Consider the following 20,301-nt stretch of genomic DNA (forward strand, 5'->3'; position numbering starts at 1 on the left):
GAGCAGGCAAGCCACGTTACCACGTTTTCAACAACCGGTTTTCTAAAGCAGACCCAAAGCGCACTTCATTTATTAACATTTTGGATGAAATGAAACGTTAATGTGCCCGATCAATCAGGGCACCCGAAACCCGCCGTTCCTAAGCTGCCCGTAGCATGAGGGTAAACACGAAGCACTCGCCACCGTCCGGTCCAGAAATCACTTACAAGGTGGAAAGTTTCAGAAGCCGGGCCGTGAGGGTCGTAAGCCCACCCCCGAGCCCGGGCCGGAGGACTACGCTTCCTCCCGGAAGTGACGCGAGCTCAATCCCAGCTAGGCTCTCCCCAAACAAAAGGGATTTTGGGGCCCCGGGAGGAGCCTAAAAGACATTGGAGAAGCCCCTCCTCCAGCCGGAGCGGATTGGTGTCGGGGCTGGAGAAGCGAGAAGGGGATTGGCCCTGCCGAATGCCAGGGCTCTCGCCAGGCGGTCGAGGGGCGGGGCCTCAGGGGGCTGTGGATGGAGCGGCTGGCGGAGGCGGCAGGGAGCGGAGCCCCGAGCGCTGGGAAAAGGTAGGAGCCGTTGGCGCCCGGGCTTGGCGGCGGCTGGGAGGCCGGGTTCTCGAGAGAAAAGCAGGGGTAGGACCACCGGTGTCCTCCCGCCGCCGTCCCAACTGCCGCTCGCGCCCATCCCTTGAGGGGGCGGAGCCGTCTCCTCTACCTCCCGGTATTCCCTGAGGAGGCGGCTCCTCAACCTTCGAGGGTGCTCGCAGCCACTTATTGTCCCCCGTCAACCCCGGCTCCCCAGAAGGGGCTGCCCTCCTGACACCCTCCGTTTAAAGGGCCCCCTCGCCCAGCCCCTTAACCTTGGGAGAAGGCGTACGGGTTCCCATTCTGTAGACTGCCGTCCCCACCCCATTTGTCTGGCCGCCCCCGGGAGGCCAAACATCCCTTCCTACACCTGTCCTGCTCGCTAGGGTGGGACCAGAGCTAGTTTCATCCGTAAGATAAAAATCAGTGTTTTCAAAAAAAAAAAAAAAAGAGATGGGGCGATGCAAAAATCAGAGACCCGACCTAGACTGCCAGCTCCACGGACGAAACGGCCTTCCCCCACTTGGGTTCTTCCCATCCCCCATTCTCTGATCCTCAACCTTCCGCCTGAAGCCCCTAGGATCCTCTTTTCTCCTGTGGGGCATCGAGGGCTCACCTGCTTCGGGACCTTTTTAGTCTCTGGAGGAAGGAGAAATAGTAACCTTCCCTGCCCCCCCCCTTTGTACCTTTATTCCTTGAGGGAGAACCCAACCTCTAAGGGTTTTTTTAGGTTTGAGTTGCTTTTCATTTTTGCTTTCCACCCTGTTTCTTCCCTGAAAACTGGATGAAAAACCACCCTTTTGTATTTCATAGTGAGGTGGGCGTGTTGGATATCTACAGAGTTGGTTTTGTGTGGGTAGGAATGCAGTGTATATTGTTGGACTGTCAGTGAATAACAGCATGCTTTCAAGTGAAACAGTACAGATAAGTAAATAAAGAGCTTTAGATTAGGAATGAGTATCTCCTAGTCTCGGGTGGGCTGGTCTGTTGCTCAGGGAGACTGCAGTTAACCTGGAAGGTATAGTTCTGTTGAAACAAAAGGCAGGAAGTGTTTGAAGGAAATTCAGGTTCAGTGGTCTAGGTTTATGATTAATCTGGTCTGGTGGCCTTTGGTTACTCTGTAGCCCCTATTTTATGGTGGGTTTTTCCCTCCAGGTGAAACTGATATATATATGATGTTGTTGATTGGTTTTACAAGACCACTATCATCTACCAAAATTCAGAGGATGAAAATTAAAAGCACATTTTAAATCTCAGCGATAAGGATAAATAAAAGCAAGGTAAACTCCAGCTATTCACACACATGTGACTACCAGAGAGTGTCCCTATAGTGTGCTCATAAAGGCCTTCATTTCAGCAGGTGCAAAATATTGATGCTTTTGGCCTAATGTTAATGCCATTGAATCCCTAGTAATCATCTATTGCTAGGACTTTCATATATTAAAATTTGCCATATTTTTTTTTAGCATTGTTTCTTTTGCTTTCGGTCTGAAGTCTGTCTTACTACTGTTATTTATAGCCAAAGATAATAACCATGGGATGCAAGGAGTTGGAATCATGGGGGCAATTATAACAGCTGTCTTTTACCTTCCTGATTAGAGTCTCTGAAGGTAGACTTTCTGAAGGTAATTAATTTTGAATAGTTAGGTTTGAAGTTTTCAGAACCAGTCTCAGTGCTCACAGATCTGCTCAGTGATTGTTTCCAGATCTCCGATAAAAAGGCACAAAGAAGAAACTGTGCAGGGTCTCTCCAGCAAACACAAAGTGTACTGCGATAGGTGGATAAGGGCCCTTAGCAATAGCAGCAGAAAAGAACTGAAAGCAGAACAGGAATTCCCAAAAAGATATATCTTATTACATGAGCAGAGAACAGAAAACAAACTGAGGTTAGAGACTAAGGAAACCAAAGTTGTGGTGATTGCCAGGGCCTTAATGAGCAGAGAGGAAAAAGCAAATAATGCTCTTTGATTACTTGGCACAATAAGCAGGATCTGTTTGATACACATTTGGGTCTTGGAAATCTTTCCTTTAACTTTTTCAACACCTGTTTGGTTATGTCAGATGAAGAAAAACATTGTATGCAGAGATCTTTTAAGGTATATTTGTAATCTGCCTCATTAAATTATAAATTCTTTGAGAGGTATTAGTATGTTTTGTTTCATCTTTGTACCTTTCACAATGCCTAGTATATAGTTTGACTTCGTGAGCGTTTGTTGAACTTAGTTTGAAGCTGACCCCTTCAGGTAGACTAGAAAGATAATTTACTGATAAGATATGGCACATCTTGTTAGTATAAACAGTCCATAAAGAATTTAATATTAAATATTCTTCCTGTTTAGCATTTAAACAAAGGTGAAGAATTAGTGTCTGATTTTAGTTATTGGTTGGTTTTATTTTAAATATTTCAATATCTAGCTCAGATGCCTAAGTAGGGGAAAACAAAGCTTGTATATGTTATGATCTCAGACATCTGATACAAGGATTTTTAGGCCACTGAATTGGTGTTTAGTGGCATGATACAAGAAGCAGAGATTTATTTCTAGAGGAAGTTTGTCCAGTCTATGGTGGTTGACCCCAGGAATAGCTTGTCAGCCTGTTACTAAAGGCCATTTTTTCTTATTTCCTGGATATTTGCTGATAATAACCAAAAATCAAATCTTCCTAGTTTTAGTTCAAAGCATTTCAGTGAGAAAGTGGCTTATTTATGGTGAGGCTATAAAGTGTGCTGATTTACAGCACAGACTTTAAAGGCAGACCTGAGTTCAAATCCCAGCTCTGCTGCTCTTTTGCTGTATGACCCAGGGAAATGGCAGTTTTTTTATCTTCACCATATCTCAGTTTCCTCAGCTGTGACTTAAAAATGACTTTCAGAGATTTTTTTTTTTAAAGATTACATGAACATGACATATAGGAAGCACTCAGTAATTGGTAGGTATTATTGCCATTACTATTAGCACTTTGCATGTGAGTTAAAGAATTTAATATTAAATATTCTTTTACTCCTTTAGCATTTAAACAAATGTGAAGAATTAGTGTCTGAGTTTAGTTATTGGTTGGTTTTGTTTTAAATATTTGAATATATAGCTAAGCTTCCTAATTAGAGGGAAATAAAGCTTGTATATGTCATGATCTCAGACATCCGACCAAAGAGTTTTTAGGGCAGCGCATGTGTCTTACGGTGTGTGTGTTTCATAATTATGTCATGTACCTTATCTTCCTTAAACGTTTTGGCCCTGGAAAAGGAAAGGCAAGGGATTCAACCATCTGATGTCTTCTCTCTGAATTGTCAGTTGTTTCACTCCACACTGTCTTAAGTACCTTCACCCTCAGTGTCATATAAATGGTTTTGTGGATGCCGTGATTATGGTGCAGGGTTGTACCTTCTGTGAGATTTAAGGGATTTTCAATGGTAATTTTGATTGACAGTGATTTTTGCCTTTTGAACAACTCTTCTACTACCCCCAAAGTAAGGAGCAATCATAAGAAAAACTCAAATGGGTATGAAGAAACTATGGAAAGGGAAGTTAAGAGTGGAGGTGGGGGAGTAGAGGACAGGGGTTTGTGGGCTGAGGAAAACAGGACTACAAGCAGGCATTGAAGTAAAGAATGTAGTAACTATTTATTGTAGTAAATGTAGTAACTATTTATTTCGACTATTTCCAAACTCTGTATTTCAAGTCCAAAGCCAGAGCTTCCACTCTAAATGTGTGCTTTGCTGCTAAATGAATCGTTTCTGCCTTTTGGAGCCACAAAGAATGTAATCCTTAATTGTTACTGAGTTTAAAGAATATAATCCTTAACTGTTACTGAGTTCAAATAGAAGCTAGGAAGGAAAATAGGAGAGCACAGGACGACGGGGTTTACAGACAAAAAAGATTCCTGACCCTGGGCCTTGGGAGCATCTGCATGGATCCTTTGTGCAGAGCTGCTAGGGAAGGAGAGGCTGCAGTGTGCTCTGGGTCTGCTCGCCTAGAAAGGTGAGCCAGGGAGGAAGGAGTGCAGAGGGAGAAGCAAGCAGGGATGAGTTGTTTTAATGAGAAATAAAATCTATAAATTATAACAGAGGCGAATGAACTGACGGGTACGTTGTAGAAAAAAGGAGCACTAAGTTTGGGGTTTTTTGAAGGAAGGTGTTCCCCATTCCTTGGTTTCTGCTAAGTAGTCCTTTCTGTTGTAGTGGGTTGAACAGGAGTGAGAACAGAAACAATCTGGTTCTTAACTGGTTTAATATTTGATGGTACAAACAAGATCTGGTCTAGTCCTATGTATCAGCTTCTTCTTATTGCCTCTTGTTTTAAATTGAAGACACAGAAGAAATTTTCTGAAAAGGCTCCACCCCTAAAGACTTATCTGCTTCTAAACCTTTAGCCTTCGCCACACTCACTGAGTCTGAACACGTTCCTCTTGGGGGTCTAGTTACTTCTCATTCATTCAGCATGTCTCGCATCACAGTCATTATTTCCTCCCCCAAACCCGTTCCTTTTCTAACATCCCTGTTTCTGTTAATGGCATCATCATTATAGTCACCCAGCCTTAAAAACCTCAGCTGATCTGGGATTACTTCCCCTCTTACCTCCTTAAAAAAACCAGTACCAAGTTACTATACATTCTTTATAAAGTCTCTTGCATCGGTCTTTTTTTTTTTTTTTTTTTTTTTTTACTATTCTTACTGCCATGATCCTAGTTCACACACTTTAACCTCATACCTGTACTGTTAAGTTTTCTCCCAACTGCATTTTCTGCTTCCAGTTTCTCTTCAGTCAAATCAACTCTGTATGTCAAGCTTTAACCTTCCTAAAACTATATTTTTATTGTGAGATTCACCTAGTTAAAAATGTTTAGTGGCTTCTTATTTCCCAGAAGATAAAGTGCAGTTTTGTACACTGTAATTCAAGGTACTGCACTGTACATTTCTTTCCAGCCAGCATGTTTTGATTACCCCTTTGAACCAGAGACTGCTGGGTGCTAAGTTTATCAAGCTGAATAAGACAGAGTATTTGTCTAGAAGAGCAGAATCTTATGAGACAAAAGACAGCTATGTAAATAGATGAATTGATGTAATAAAATGTGAAAACTGCTCTTGGGTTATGAATAAGATACATATCCGTTATGCATTTAATATGATTTCAAAATAGCTGTGATATTTTTAGAAAACGCGTTTATCAGTATTATGAGTTAAAATTATAACTTGATTAAAAGCTGTAGAAATTCAGTGGAAGGAAAGGCAATCTTTTCACTTATATCCTAAAGTCACAAAAAGCCAGTCTAGGCAGAAGATTGTCCTTTTTCTTTCCCACGTAGTGTGCAGATAACCATTGGCCTGAATACGTGTTGTGTGTGTTCCTAAGCTGCCTTTCCCAGGAACTGGCCAGGCCATCTCCTTCTTGGAGCAGATCAACCTACCAGGTTAGAAGGAGTAAACTTGTTTTGATTTCTAAATTAGACACATGAGTGGTAGAAAGTGAGAACTCATTGGAAAAAGGAAAACTTCGTTATCCGTACAGATGAAACCAAATATATGCTCTCCAGGGATGAGAAATGAGAGAACTGACCAGTCACTAACTCATTTAAACCATTCAGTATCCTGTTAGAGTATGTATTGTCATCGCCATTTTATAGATGAAGAACTGAAAGCTCAGAGGTTACGTGGATCAAGGAAGTATGAAGTGGTAGAGCCAGGATGCAAACTTAGGTCTGTAGGGCTCCAAAGTCAAGCACTTTCCACTGCAACACACTGCCTCCCAGAAGAGTTACTGTCCCCAAAAAACCTTGGAGCAAAAACAATTGCTAGGTCTGTTGGTCATTTTCAACTGATATCAAATTGTTAAACTTTTTAAAAAATCAGTGGTCTGATTTAGAAGACAGAAGTTAAAAGGCAAAACATCATCAGTTATAATATTCTGTTACAGGCTTTTGTGAAATTTTTTTACAGTTCAGGGAGAGTCAGGTTATGGGCATAGCTAAAACACAGATACCTTGACTGTATTACAGTTCATCCTCCACACCATATGCTCTGTTTCTTCCTGGTTTGAAATCCTGATGGAGTCAACAACTTCATCCAACATTAATGTTGAATATTTGAAGGGTTCTTGTATTCCAGGCTGCCTGTAGAATTGAGGCCCATGAATCATTTTACTGGAAATAAGATCAATCTACATATTATTGTTCCCTCATTGTGGTATTTTACAAATCATGGTGGCATTATTTCAGAAAAGCAAAAATTTAGGGGAATGATGGACAGATAGATGATATAGACAGATATACGTATTTCAATGAAATCATGTTATAATTTCATTGAAATAAATAAAGCCACTGACAAATATACCTGAAATGGTAAATACTGCTGGTAACTTTCTGATATTAGAAGACATATTTTTAATTTTAATGAAAAAATGTGTTCATGTAAAAACTATTCTTCATTTTCATTAGCGTACATTCCAGTAGCTTAACTAATGTAGCTCTTCTGGTTTGGTCTTGTCTCAGATGAGAATACTTGAAAAGGTGTAAACGGATATCCAGGTAGACAGACCTGTTTTTTAATAGCGTTGTGCCAGATGTCCTCATTTTGGGGGAGAGATGTTTGAATGCTTGTTTATGGGCATGAGGCCACTTCCTCCCTTTCTTCAGGATGCATATAAATGTTGTTGGCAACATGTAGGAGAGACAATGATAGAAACAGATGTACACACATAGTAAGTGAGACAGACATTCACACACACACACACAGATACACTAGAGATGTATGAGTCTTAAAACAGAGCTAACCAAAACAAAACCCTGATATCCATCATGGTGTCCCAGAAAGTGGATTAGACTGGATCTTAATAATTTTACTATTTAACTATAATCTTCAGTAATTCACTTAACAACTCTGGCCTCAATTTTCATCTGTAAAATGAGAGTACTAAATTAGATTATTTCTGAGATCCCTTCCAGCTCTGTGAATCATATTTTAGCTGATAAAATGAGAAAATCAGATGTGAACAGTGGTTACCAAGTAGCAGTGGTTTCTAAGGAAGCCTCTGGAGTCAAATTACTTAGGTTCAAATTCTATTTCTGCCACATACTAGATGTGAGACTTTAAGTTATTTAGCCTTTGTACCTCAGTTTTCCCATCTGTAAAATGGGGATGATGATGATGATGATGATGAACTTGTTGATAATGGTTATAGCATCTATCACCTAAGGTTGTAAGGACGGAATTAATACATGTCAAGTACTTAGAACACTGCCTGGAACATGTTTATGTTTAGCTCAAAAAGTGTGTGTCTTTTTTATTATTGCTATTAAGGCTTGAATTCTTCTTAGAAAACTACTCTAGAAAACTCTGAGGAAAAAAATAATCAAATAAAACTCTGAGGAAGTGGTGATTAACATTGGTAAGCTCAATTATATTACTAATTTCTGTACTAAGTATAAATCTAGAATATCTGGTATCCTAGAATCAGCTTTGAGTAGAGTACTGAAAGCATTTTAAGTATTGATCTTAAAGAATAATCAGCTTTATTACAGAACTGGTTTCTTGAGGCCTCCTTCAAAGTCCATATTGACAGTATTGGATAAACAAGCACCTCAATCCCTTAGCATTGTTGTAATTTCTTTGTAAGTGCATTATTCATATTATACTTCAGGATCCTGAAATTTACAATCTCCAAAACTGTTTCAAAACCATTCTGTTTTATATAATCCTATACATAGTGTTGCTGGAAAAAGCAGACTGATAAGACAAAGCAGGGCATTCTTTGTTCAGGCATTCTCATGGTAAGGGGAAGGCTTTGATCTAGTTTCTGTAATAGTCTTTAAAAGTAGTAAACAGTTAGCATGTTGTATTAGTTTGCTAGAGCTGCCATAACAAGTACCACAGACTGGGTGGCTTAAACAACAGAAATTTATTTTCTCACAATCCTGTAGGCTAGAAGTCAGAAATCAATGTGTCAGCAGGATTGGTTTCTTCTGAGGCCTCTCTCTTTGGCTTGTTAAATGGCCATCTTCTCCCTGTGTCTTCACATGGTCTCTCCCTGTCCTGCGTTTTTGTCCAAAATTCTCTTCTTATAAGGACACCAGGCATATTAGATTAGGGACTACCCTAATGACCTCTTTTTTTTTTTTTTTTTTTTTTCTTTTCTTTGACTGCACCACACAGCATGCAGAATCTTTGTTCCCTGACCAGGGATCGAACCCATGCCCCCCCACAGTGGAAGCACAGAGTCTTAACCACTGGACCACCAGAGAATCCCATGACCTCATTTTTTTTAATCAATTAATTTATTTATTTGTGGCTGCATTGGGTCTTCATTGCTGCACGTGGGCTTTCTCTAGTTGCAGCGAGCAGGGGCTATTCTTCGTTGCAGTGCGCGGGCTTCTCATTGTGGTGGCTTCTCATGTTGTGAAGCACGGGCTCTAGGTGTTGGGCTTCAGTAGTTGTGGCTCGCAGGCTCTAGAGCACAGGCTCAGTAGTTGTGGCGCACGGGCTTAGTTGCTCCGCGGCATGTGGGATCTTCCCGGACCAGGGCTCGTCCCATGTCCCTTGCATTGGCAGGCAGATTCTTAACCACTGCGCCACCAGGGAAGTCCCCCATGACCTCATTTTTCACTTAATTACCTCTTTAAAGACCCTGTCTTCAAATACAGTAACATCATGGGGGTACTGGGGATTAGGACTCCAACATATAATTTTGGGGTTAGAGGACACAGTTTAGCCCATAACACGTTATAACACATAGACACATAAGAATACAAATACTCAGATAATATCTTTTACCTTCAACTGAAAGAAGATTGATTTGACATTTGTAGTAAAGCTTTTATTGCATAGTATTGTAGAATTCAGTAAAAAGGTTTGTTCTTCTATCTTGGTTTTAGAATCTGTAAATAATAATAGCAGAAACAACTCTCTTTAGTAAATGTACAAAAGATCTGCTTTCATGATCAGAAAATTTATTTTCTGATAATATTTTGACATGTTTTTCTTTACTAGCCTAATCCTAAAATGCCAAAAGTGGAATGAGAGGTACAATTTGGAATGTTGTCACTCTCTTACCCCCAAACGCATAAATAACCTTTATGAAAAACCAAAAGTGCCAGAGGGTGGGAAGGCTTAAATCTTGAGATAGTCAAGGTAATGTGTCAACACCTTCCGCCCTCAGATAGGAGGTTGCTTTGGATACATTTTTTTTAAAATAGCAGTGCACTTTTGTCCATTTTAGATTTAGTATTTATAAATGTGACATGTTTATTTTTTTTAATTTCATATATACTGGATTTTTAAGGAAGTACATTATCTATGGAAAGCTGTCAGAACAGCCACTTTGTATGTCAGTGTTGACTCTTTGAATTTTTAGAATTAACTGGCCTCCCAAATTTTGGTTTTGCTTATGTGTACTGGAAAGAGTCTTTACATAATTGGAGCAAGTTTGCTTTACATCCGTGCTAATAATACCTTATCACTGATACTAAAAACTTACTGAATGGCCTGAATCTTAGTCAATTGTAGCCCAAGTATAAATTTCTTTAGTCTGATATCTGAGTATATAGTAAAGAATTGATTTTTATCCAGTTTTGCAAGAGTGGTCTCCTGGGTAAAATAACTGATTTCTTTTTTTTTTTTTTTTTTTTTGGTGCTAGCCAAATGGATTTTAAAAAAAAGATTTATGTAGTTTTTTTTGAGGTGCTTCTATGTCCAGAAATATCTGAGACTCACCTTAAAATGTTTTTTCTCTTTCCTGTCCCACATCACCCACCACATAGAAATAAGGCCTTCAGTTCCACATAAAGACATACACAAACCCAGATACTAGATAAACATCTACGTGTACTCCACCCTGCCCTGCCTTACTCCTTACATAGCTATAGAAACTGGGGTGTTTCTTTTTCTGCCACCCAGTCTCCATGTGGTAAAAAGGTAACAATGCCTTCTATCAAAGAATGAGTTCCAGAGCAAAAGCTGAGACTTCCTCAAGAAGGAAGAGGCACAACCAGAACCAGAATGAGTAGATGTTGGGTCAAGGGAAAAGGCTAGAATAAAATGAACAGAGCCCAAGCCAGAGCAGCATACCTCCATGGCAAAATGACCACTGCTGTTCAGGAGGTACAGTGGAGGTGCAGAGCCAGTGTCCTCCTTGATACCCATAATTCTTGTGGCTGTTGGCACATGAAAGTTCATACAGAAGAGATTCATGGACTTCCCTGGTGGCACAGTGGTTAAGAATCCTTCTGCCAACGCAGGGGACACAGGTTCGAGCCCTGGTCCGGGAAGATCCCACATGCCACGGAGCAACTAAGCCTGTGCGCCACAGCTACCGAGCCTGTGCTCCAGATACCGTGAGCCACAACTACTGAGCTCACACGCCACAACTACTGAAGCCTGCATGCCTAGAGCCCGAGCTCCACAAGAGAAGCCACCGCAATGAGAAGCCCGTGCACCACAACGAAGAGTAGCCCCCGCTGGCCGCAACTAGAGAAAACCCACGCAGCAACGACGACCCAATGCAGCCATAAATAAATAAATAAATTTATTTAAAAAAAAAAAAAAGAAGAAGAAGAGATTCATGCTCTCCTGACTGTTGGCCCTGACTTGGTGGGAAGTAGCATGTGAATAGACCATATTGTAAGCTGGGCAAACTCATGTTTGAAATCATTTATTAATAACTTAAAAACAAGTTTCATATGTAGTCTATAAATAGGCTCAGTTTTCCAGGGTATTAAAATATGTGTAACTTTTTATTATATATGTTTATATATTTTTTTAATTGAGAAAACTATAAAGCTTAATATAGCTACAGCTAGCTGTACCACAGTGTATGATAATATATACAGACAATTTGTCCACAGGTGGTTTTTATTTCAAATTTATAGACTGTAGCATTCCTTCGGCAGAAATATCTACATCTAAACTCTAAGGAAAGTTGGGTCTTGGAGAGATTCTACCGGAAGGAATGAGCTGAGCATCTGGTTGAAACGATCTTGTCTTTCACAGTTACTTAATGGACAATGACAAGTAACAGCTCATTTAGAAAATAAGTGGAGAATGAGTCTGCAGACTACAATATGACATGCCAAAAATCTGGCAGTCATATTTCTGATAATGAATATGAAGTTAGAAACAGCCTTTTTCTGAAAATCTTAGACCGTATAATTTATATATTGGCAGAAATTGGAGTCAAATGGACTTGGTACTTTAAATACCATAAATACAAGACAAAATTTATGTTTTATCAAATAAAAATTAGGGCCTATCTTTTTTTTAAGTTTGTAGGATCTAATACACTATTAGAAAAACATAAACCAAAAATTACATATAATTCAACACTTAATATTTGAAAATAAATGGGAAAAAGTAGAATCTGGGATGAGTAATAAGCCCTACAAAGTTGAGGTGGTGACAGATTGATTTGTTTGTTTATTGACTGGCAAGAGATGAGGGGATGAGAATTTTCCTTACACGAATTTGGCAGTTTGAAAAGTTCAGTTGTAATTATGTTATTTTTTTATCTGAGTGCATTGTGCATAAGTAATGGTGTTTCAAGTAAATAGGCTTTTATCAATTGAGGGAGAGAAAGTCAGTTTCTTCTGGTGACATTCATAAAATAGTCCTTGAAATGACAGTGAAAAGATTTTGAACGACCTCACCTTCCCTAATTATGATTGCAAAAGGGAAGTCAGATTCCTGATATTTTTTCCTATATTACTCAGCTTCAACTTGAAGAAGTGGCTATTTTCTTCTTTTTGTCTGTATCAACCAACAGCTGTCAGGCCTCATCAGCTATAATGACAGTTGACATTCTTGGGATTTACCAATTGTTTATAGTATGGTCACATAGACAGTAAATTTCTTATTATTTTGCAGCATTGGACATTTTTCCACCATGCTGATGACATTTTAAATATATTTGTCAATTTTCCCAAATTTTAACTGAAGAAAACCTTAAGAATTTATACTTGAGGACTAAAGTGTGACTTCCAGTTATCAGGTCAGTATCACCCCCATCCCCACCCTCATACCACCCCCAGGAATATCACTGCCATACTAAAACATAATGCAGTTTTACTATCGTTCATTTATATTTCAGACAAAAAGTTACTGCAATGTGTGTTAAAATTAGATTCAAATGTAAAGGACAGCAAAGAACTACATTTTAATATTTATAAAGAATGGTTATAGGAATATGTGAAAACAGACCTCTTGGGTTTGAATTACACAGCTGTGGCCCTTTTTTTTCCCCTCCTGTGTTGTATTTGTATTATATTTATTTCATGTAGACACCAAGCTAAATAAGTTGATACATTAGCAAAATGTTCCAAATATTAAAATTTGTGTGCAGAAGTTATTTACAAATGTAGAGGTAACATGAATATTGTCCTTTATGCCATTGACAAAGAATAGAATTTTTTCTTGCCTAGGCTAGACTGTTTTATAATTAAAGTGACTTAAGGTTGTTTCAATTTCACTCTTTTATGAGGATGTATATTTATCACAACAGATAAAAACTGTGATTTAGGTACAATCTGTTTTAGTTCTTTGTATATTTACCTGTAATTTTTATTTAATTGATTTCTCTAACAAATAATTCTTGATTTTCACTCATGAAAGCTTAGAATGGAACCATGAAGGACTTCAGAGATTATCTAGTCTGTTTTATTTTACCTGTGAGGAAACTCAATGCCAGAGCAACTAAGTAATTTTTTTTTCTCAAAGCCCTATAGCTATTTAGTAGCAGAGCTGAGACTAAAATTCTATACTCTTCACTCCCGGTCTGTTATATTTTATTATATCACACTGCATCCTTAAGCCACAGTTTTTAGATTTCTAAATGAGAATATTTAAGGAGTATAAAGATATTGAAGGAAAAGAGAGTAATATGTGTAAACACTATCATTTTTAGCTCTATTCCTAATTGATTTACTCAGTGCAGTTGGTATTTATGGAGCACCTTTACCAAGTGCCCATTATTCTGCTTAACACCAGGGAGGGGTGAAAAAAGGAATAAAATGATAGGATTTTTTCTCTGCCTTATAATCTCCTTGAGAGAGACTAAAACATGAAACCATCAGGAATTGGGGGAAGGGTTTCATCTAAGAAACCAGTGTGACTCAAATGGTAGTTTAAATTCCTCATCATTATTCACTCCAGGATGCTATCATCCTTCTTCATTTGTGGTTCCCAACTACAAGAGGGCAGCCAAAGTCACTTATTTCTGAAGTAATTGATCTTGGCTGCCCCCAATTTTGGTAATGCCTTTCTTGGAATTCTTTTGGAAAGTGAGAGAGGATAGTAGTTCTTAATAATTAAACCATTGATCAGCTTCTATCAGGAACTTGGCAAGATGTTTTATATTTATTAACTCAATCTTTACAACAGTCCTATGAGTTAGATATCATCATTTCACTTTCACAGGTAAGAAAACTGAGAATCAGAAAACTTGCCCAGTCACACAACTAGGAAGATGTTGACCTGGCATCTATCTGACTGCAAAGCCATGTGTTTTTTCCAGCATACCATCTTATGTTAAGTGTAGCTTTGTTAGGTTTGTTGTTTTTTTGTTTTTTAAATTATTTTTTAGCTCTTATTTTTAAAGTAACTGTTGTAAGGGCTCTCTAATACTGAAGTGAGAATGTGAGAATCACTTACTAGTCGCTAACCCTCACCAGTTAGAAAGTTAGCAGTTAGAGCTGAAGTTACATTGAACATGTTTTACCATGTGGCAAAAGATTTGTACAGTGTGTCCTGGAGCAACATCTAACAACACAGTGAAGTATGCATTTTCTACATGCTCTCATTCGCTTAAAGGCAGTAGCTCTGGAAGGAATCAATGCCTCTTTTGTGTGCCTCCTAAAATTTAATGTGCTCATAGGAGTTGGGAGTTACTGGAGGGTGTGTGAACTAGTCATGTTGTGATTCACTTAAAAAAAAAAACTATATGAGAGTGGCAATTTAGAAGTAAAGAGTGGGAGAGGGAAAATAGTACTTGCTGTACTTTAGAAGTTATGAAATGTATCTTACCATACACAATGGTCAGAAGATCCTTCCAAGATTGTACGCCGTCTAGCTTCTATCTATGTGTGGTTTGTGAGAAATTAATCTTATGGAAAGGACTGAGTTTATGCCATGTAATTTGCCATTTAACATATTTTAAAAGATGCAAGATTTCATAGAAATGTGAACTTGTTAAGTCAAATAAATTCAGTTTATAGTAGCCTGGCCAATTAAGATGTTTAAACAATATATTTTAAGCAGTCATTTAAAAGTACATTTGTACATGGTTGCATTTAAGTCTTATTTTACTATATGAAATATAAATATTGTGATAGATGTTCTCTGTGAAAGTAGACAATTCAAAAGAAAATTCTCTCCCATACTCCCACCAAACATTATCTTTGCTCAAATTCATTTCAGCCAGTTTCAGAGGGATCCCACAATGTTTTATATACAATTTTGGAATTTACTTATCTAAAACTGGGATATCTTTTCGTGGTCAAACAGTTTTTCATTGAAATAGTGTTCATCCTAACAAAATTTTACCTGAACTTCTAGTGAACAAAATTAGTGACTAATTCTTTCTGAGACCTTCTAGGATGTTTGTATATATGCCTGGAGGAAAAACGATGAAAATTTGATCTTTGTGAATGGTGATGAAATCAATAATTAAAATGAATTTTATTTTCTTTTGCTGCTTAATTTATGATTAACATCAGAAAGTTCTTATTTTTCCATTTAATTATAACCATTTCCTTTCTTAAAGTATTTTCTACTCTAATTGTTGCTCTTTTCTTATCTGTCTCACTTTATTTTTTCTTTAATAGTATCAAATTAACTCTGTCTTCTGGAGATTGTCTGATTATTGTCCTTGTTTTAGGCTTTCAGGATGAATCTGGAAAAACTCAGCAAGCCAGAACTCCTAACACTATTCAGTATTCTTGAAGGAGAGCTTGAAGCAAGGGACCTTGTTATAGAAGCTTTAAAGGTATGTTTAAAAAAAAGAGAGAGAGAGAGTGGTCATCATATGTTTGAAAGCCATATCATTGGTTAACTAGGATATTTCTATAGCCCCAGTTGAAGTTGAGAGGCCTGGGTATATATATCAATACTTGCTATAGCAGCCACCTGTATGGTATGATTTTGGGACACTGATGAAGCCTTTCTGCCTCCAAATAGTTCCTTTAGTCTCTCTACCTGATGTCTAGACTTTGAACTTCATTCTTTAGCTTAGTAGCGTTAGCTGTTTCTGAATGCCAACCCCTTGAGAACTTGATGAGACCTGTTTCCTAAAAAATCTATATACACGCATATACCATAATTCAGGATATAATATCTGATAGATCAAGGACCCCATTAAGACCATGAATAGATTCCCTAGATCCCAGATTAAGAATCCTTACTTTTTTTTCAGTATTTGATATCTGTTAAAATACATGGGGCTGGGGGGTGGTAGACGGCAACTCTACTTCCCACTCAATTTTGCTGTGAACCCAAAACTACTCTAAAAAAGTCTACATAAAAAAAAAAATCAGGGGGCTTCCCTGGTGGCGCAGTGGTTGAGAGTCCGCCTGCCGATGCAGGGGACGCAGGTTCGTGCCCCGGTCTGGGAAGATCCCACATGCCGCAGAGCGGCTGGGCCCGTGAGCCATGGCCGCTGAGCCTGCGCGTCTGGAGCCTGTGCTCCGCAACGGGAGAGGCCACAACAGTGAGAGGCCCGCATACCGCAAAAAAAAAAAAAAAAAAAATCAAGAGGGCATAACTCCTTTAAAGGGTCTTGAATCTTTTACACCTTGGTAAGGATGTTTCCCAATCTGTCTTGAAATCAGATTTGGAGAGGGGAAGAAAAGAGCTTAAGGCTATCTGTGTGAGTAGTAGGAAGATAATACCCCCGTAGGTGAGGAGAAATGGCCAAAGAAGATGAGACTTGGGCATGCTGAAGAAAGCATAGTCTCTTCTGAAAACTATTGCTTTTTTGTTTTCCCTTAGAGCTTTGTAATGTGTGATAAGTGATTTCCAGTGGTTTCATTTCTCCGGAGTGCATGAGGCAGTTCCCTTCTGGTATGGGGTAGAGTCTGACTTATTTTCCTTTTCGCACTTATTTCAGTCTTGTTTTGCACGGTGTCCCTGGGGATCATATGTTTATGGCTTTGACACATGTCTAGTCACGTGATAAAGTTCATTGCCCAAGTCTTTGCCTGTCATGCCACTAAGCATGACTGTGTGACCTTGGTAAAGTCATTCAGTCTGTCTGAAACAAAGCTTCCTTGTCTGTATTAAAAAGAAATGATTAATAACTAGTATTTCTGTGTAACATTATAATTTGCATGGCATTACAAATACCCCAACAGTGTAGGATTCATTTCTTCTTCTCCCTTTATTTATATTCTCTCAGTACATATCATGTACCCCATATCCAAGGAACAGTCAGTGGTAGCTAATCATTTGAATTGATGTCTCTAGTGTGCCCTCAACAGTGCCTGACTTTTTAATGACTCCCCTGCCAACATATATTACATAAAAACGTCCCCTCTGCTTGGTGACTCATTTCTGCCACATCCACAGGTCTTCCCCTTTTGTCACTATTGGGGATTTCTCATCCTTTCCCTGTACGTCCCTGAAAACTATTCTATTTCTCATAACCCCATCCCACTATTACCAGTAGTCCTAACCTGATTAAACATAGGACACCCTCCCATTTATTTTCACATGTCTATCTGATCGATCAAGAGAAAAGAAAAAGAAGGATTGAGGAAAGTTTGAGTTAATTCCTAATCCTCACTCCTAATGCCTGTTGTTTTTCCTACTTCCTTCCCTTCTTCTCTTCTGAGACCTCTGGCTCTCCTCTCCACAGGAATTATCAGCCTAGACCTGGAAGAGTTCCACTGCCTAGGCTGAACTAGAAAGTGCATTGTTCGTGTCCTTTTAGAACTCAGAAAGTATTTTCCAGGAGCAGCATTATTATAAATAGCAATCAGATTTTAGAAAACTACAATAGCTTGGTAGCATGTGTTAAATAAATAGCCTCACCTGAGGATCTGTCCCTGTTTGCACTGGGACTCCAGGAAGAAGTTTCCTGTAAATATCGCAGTTGACTTATACAAGAACTTCTGGGCCTCACCCCTCTCATAATTGGGGTAGGGGTTGGGGAATGGCTGCCTCTAACAGAAAAATTAGAGGATGACCTTATTTTCTCTTTGCTTTTTAGCTTGAGAAATGATACAAACCTGTGGAGCTTTATGTTTGTTTTATTGAGCATATAGATGCTCAATAAATAGTTGTTGAACAGATGAAATGTATGCCATTGTTTTAAAAGATTGCCATAATATTTCAAAATGAATGTTGTGAATTATTAAATTTTACAGCCTGCCTTATTATGTGTGCTTAAACAGACTGCCTTCTGGTTTTAATGTTAACAGATGCTAAGGTGCTTGTTGCATATGTTTTCCTAAAAAAATTTTTTTCTGCGTGAATCCAATTTTAGATACTTTAGGCAAGCTTCTGACAAGTTGAAAGAGCAGCTTGAGAAGCAAGAGCTATAATTAAGAGGGCATTTTGATATAAGATACCATTCAGAACCAGGCACAAGTGTTGTATTTAGTCTGTGCATACAGCCTGTAAGTGGTAAAGTTCTCTTCTGAGGCTTAAACTATAGGCAGTTTAGGTGAAATGAATAGCTTCACCAGAAGTAATACATCTTTAAATAGTCTATTGTTAGATAAAATAAGTAGCAGCTGGGGGTCAAAATTGTCTCAGTCCTTTGAGAAAAGCAACTGCCATACCAGATTCTTAAAGTTAAAATGAAATCTTGTTTTATTTGTGCAGTAGGTTTTTGTTTTGGCTTGGGTTTTTTGTTATTTTTGTTTGTTTTTGGTTCTGTAGTATGTCAAGATTTCACTGCATTCTTTCTATATAGCTTTTGCTTAACAACAAACACTTGCTCTTCTTGGACTAATATGACAGCTCACTAATTTTCTTCCTTTTAGTATTCTTTCTTAATTCATGCTTAGTTGATTGAAAAGGTTTTGGTCTTTGTCCTAAATAGCTATGATTGGTTTTTCCTTTATGTTTAAGTAAAAAAAGCTTATCTTTTTTTTCTCCTTACCTTTAAAAGAGATTTTTCTTGGACATAAAATCTATTCTTTAATCTTGCATCTCTGAACAAAACCATATGGTTCACTGTTGCTGTTAAATAAATAGTAGGTCACATTGGCAAGGGTTAGATTTATATAAGGATGTATTATAAAAGTTCCTGTAGTTTGTAAGTAAATCCTACCTATAAAGTTATAATTGTAAAAGAGCTTCATTCATTTTCCAAAATTTCTGCAAAGTTTCAGATTGCAACTACACCCTTGTAGAGCCCCCGTAATTCTTTTTCTCCCCGAAATTTTACAGAAGAGTGAGCCTCCTCACTCTTCTGTTGCAGCCTAGACATGTTTGGCATAGAACCAGAGAAGTCAATAGAAAATAATGTAATATTCAGCCTCTTCTGTATTTGAAGTCTAATTGTTACAGAGGCCATTTATACAGTATTTGGTCCTAATTGAACTTTATATAAAGTGATTTTCTATTTTAGGAGGGATTACATCAGAGAAAAGCCTTCTTCATAAAAGTGTCTCCCTTTGACCTGACCACTTTATTTTCATGAATCAGAACACTATGGGAATCCCTTCCACAGTGAAAACAGATTACATTGCTCATGAACTGTCCAGGGGAGTTTGGGGTGGAACCACACAGTTCAGCAAGAGAGGCCCAGTTCATTAATTCTAAGAAAATCTAGGAAAAGCTTCCCAGCAGTGTCTGACTACTCTAGAAGAAGATGAGGGAACCTTAATTTTTAAAATTTGGAAAATAGATTTGACTGCCAATAAAAAGTCCAATTAAATAGTTTGAGTCTTCCACATTGGGTATATTATATCTGCATGTCTCAGATCTGATGCAGACTACACTTAGCTATGACTAAGTAGAATCTACCCTGTATTAGTATCATTTTATTTTAAAGCATTCTTTAAATTGCTTCTGCAATAATAAATGGTAAAGTATTACAAGTTTCACATAGGATTAGCTTAAAGAGTCTTGAATTCCTTTCCACTGATACTTCAGTCATAAAACAGGTATAAAACTCTTTTAACGTCTAGGATATAACTTTGTTTGTTTTGGCCAAAGGCCATTGGAGAATTCCCCAGGCAAGAAAATTTACAGACAAAAATGTTGTAGACAGGACAAAGTTAGAAATATATTTAGAGTATGAGACTGTAATATTTAACTATTGTGAGTTTTTTAAACAGCCAGAATTAAAAATAAAAAATCTAAATGTTACATATGTGTCTGTGTTAACAATAAATGATTTATGCTTGCCAAAAATATTCTTAAAATAATAATAATTATAAGGATCTTGTGGCAGTGCCAAAAATGTAGAACAAACAAAAGTTATGGAAGGTGCTGTGGCTCAAGAAAATTACAAATACAAGTTCACTGTAGGTTGAATCTGACATCTGCTTTTGGTCATGGCCTTGTGCTTATTATGGAAGCAGATTATTATAAAGGCTGGTCTGAGATGAGGAAAGTAAAATTGAATTTAGCAAAAAACATGCATTGTCCTATACTAGTAAGCTTGTCAAGTGTGTTTGCATTAAAAAAAAATAAGAGATCCATGAATATACTTAAATGTACTCAAAGTTGAAGCATTCTTTGTCACCCATAAGCCTGGACCTAACAATTCTTTGACCGAAAATGATCCCATTTTGATAGATGTTTTTAGG

At 38.1% G+C, this 20,301-nt stretch overlaps 1 protein-coding gene and 1 pseudogene across 3 annotated transcripts in view; both read left to right on the forward strand.

Moving 5' to 3' along the window:
• The first annotated feature begins 479 nt into the window (after positions 1-479).
• Positions 480-20,301, forward strand: part of CTTNBP2NL (CTTNBP2 N-terminal like) — a 67,590-nt gene continuing 47,768 nt past the window's right edge. Inside the window, exons 1-3 of one of the 2 annotated variants that reach the window (XM_082616467.1) lie at positions 486-549; positions 12,413-12,536; positions 15,420-15,527. In XM_082616467.1, the coding sequence (XP_082472593.1) occupies positions 15,429-15,527 (99 nt within the window). In that variant the 5' untranslated portion in view covers positions 486-549; positions 12,413-12,536; positions 15,420-15,428. Of the gene's footprint in view, positions 550-12,412; positions 12,537-15,419; positions 15,528-20,301 lie in introns of both variants that reach the window. The other variant, XM_082616468.1, reaches the window with a different exon arrangement.
• The window catches only part of LOC309801544 (26S proteasome regulatory subunit 4-like), a 36,275-nt pseudogene continuing 31,411 nt past the window's right edge, over positions 15,438-20,301 (forward strand). The window contains exon 1 of the transcript XR_014296151.1: positions 15,438-15,527. The product of XR_014296151.1 is annotated as a 26S proteasome regulatory subunit 4-like (transcript). The remainder of the gene's footprint in view (positions 15,528-20,301) is intronic.

The sequence above is a fragment of the Mesoplodon mirus genome (genome assembly GCF_964341445.2).
Source record: "Mesoplodon mirus genome assembly, chromosome: 3".
NCBI classification, from domain to species: Eukaryota; Metazoa; Chordata; class Mammalia; order Artiodactyla; family Ziphiidae; genus Mesoplodon; species Mesoplodon mirus.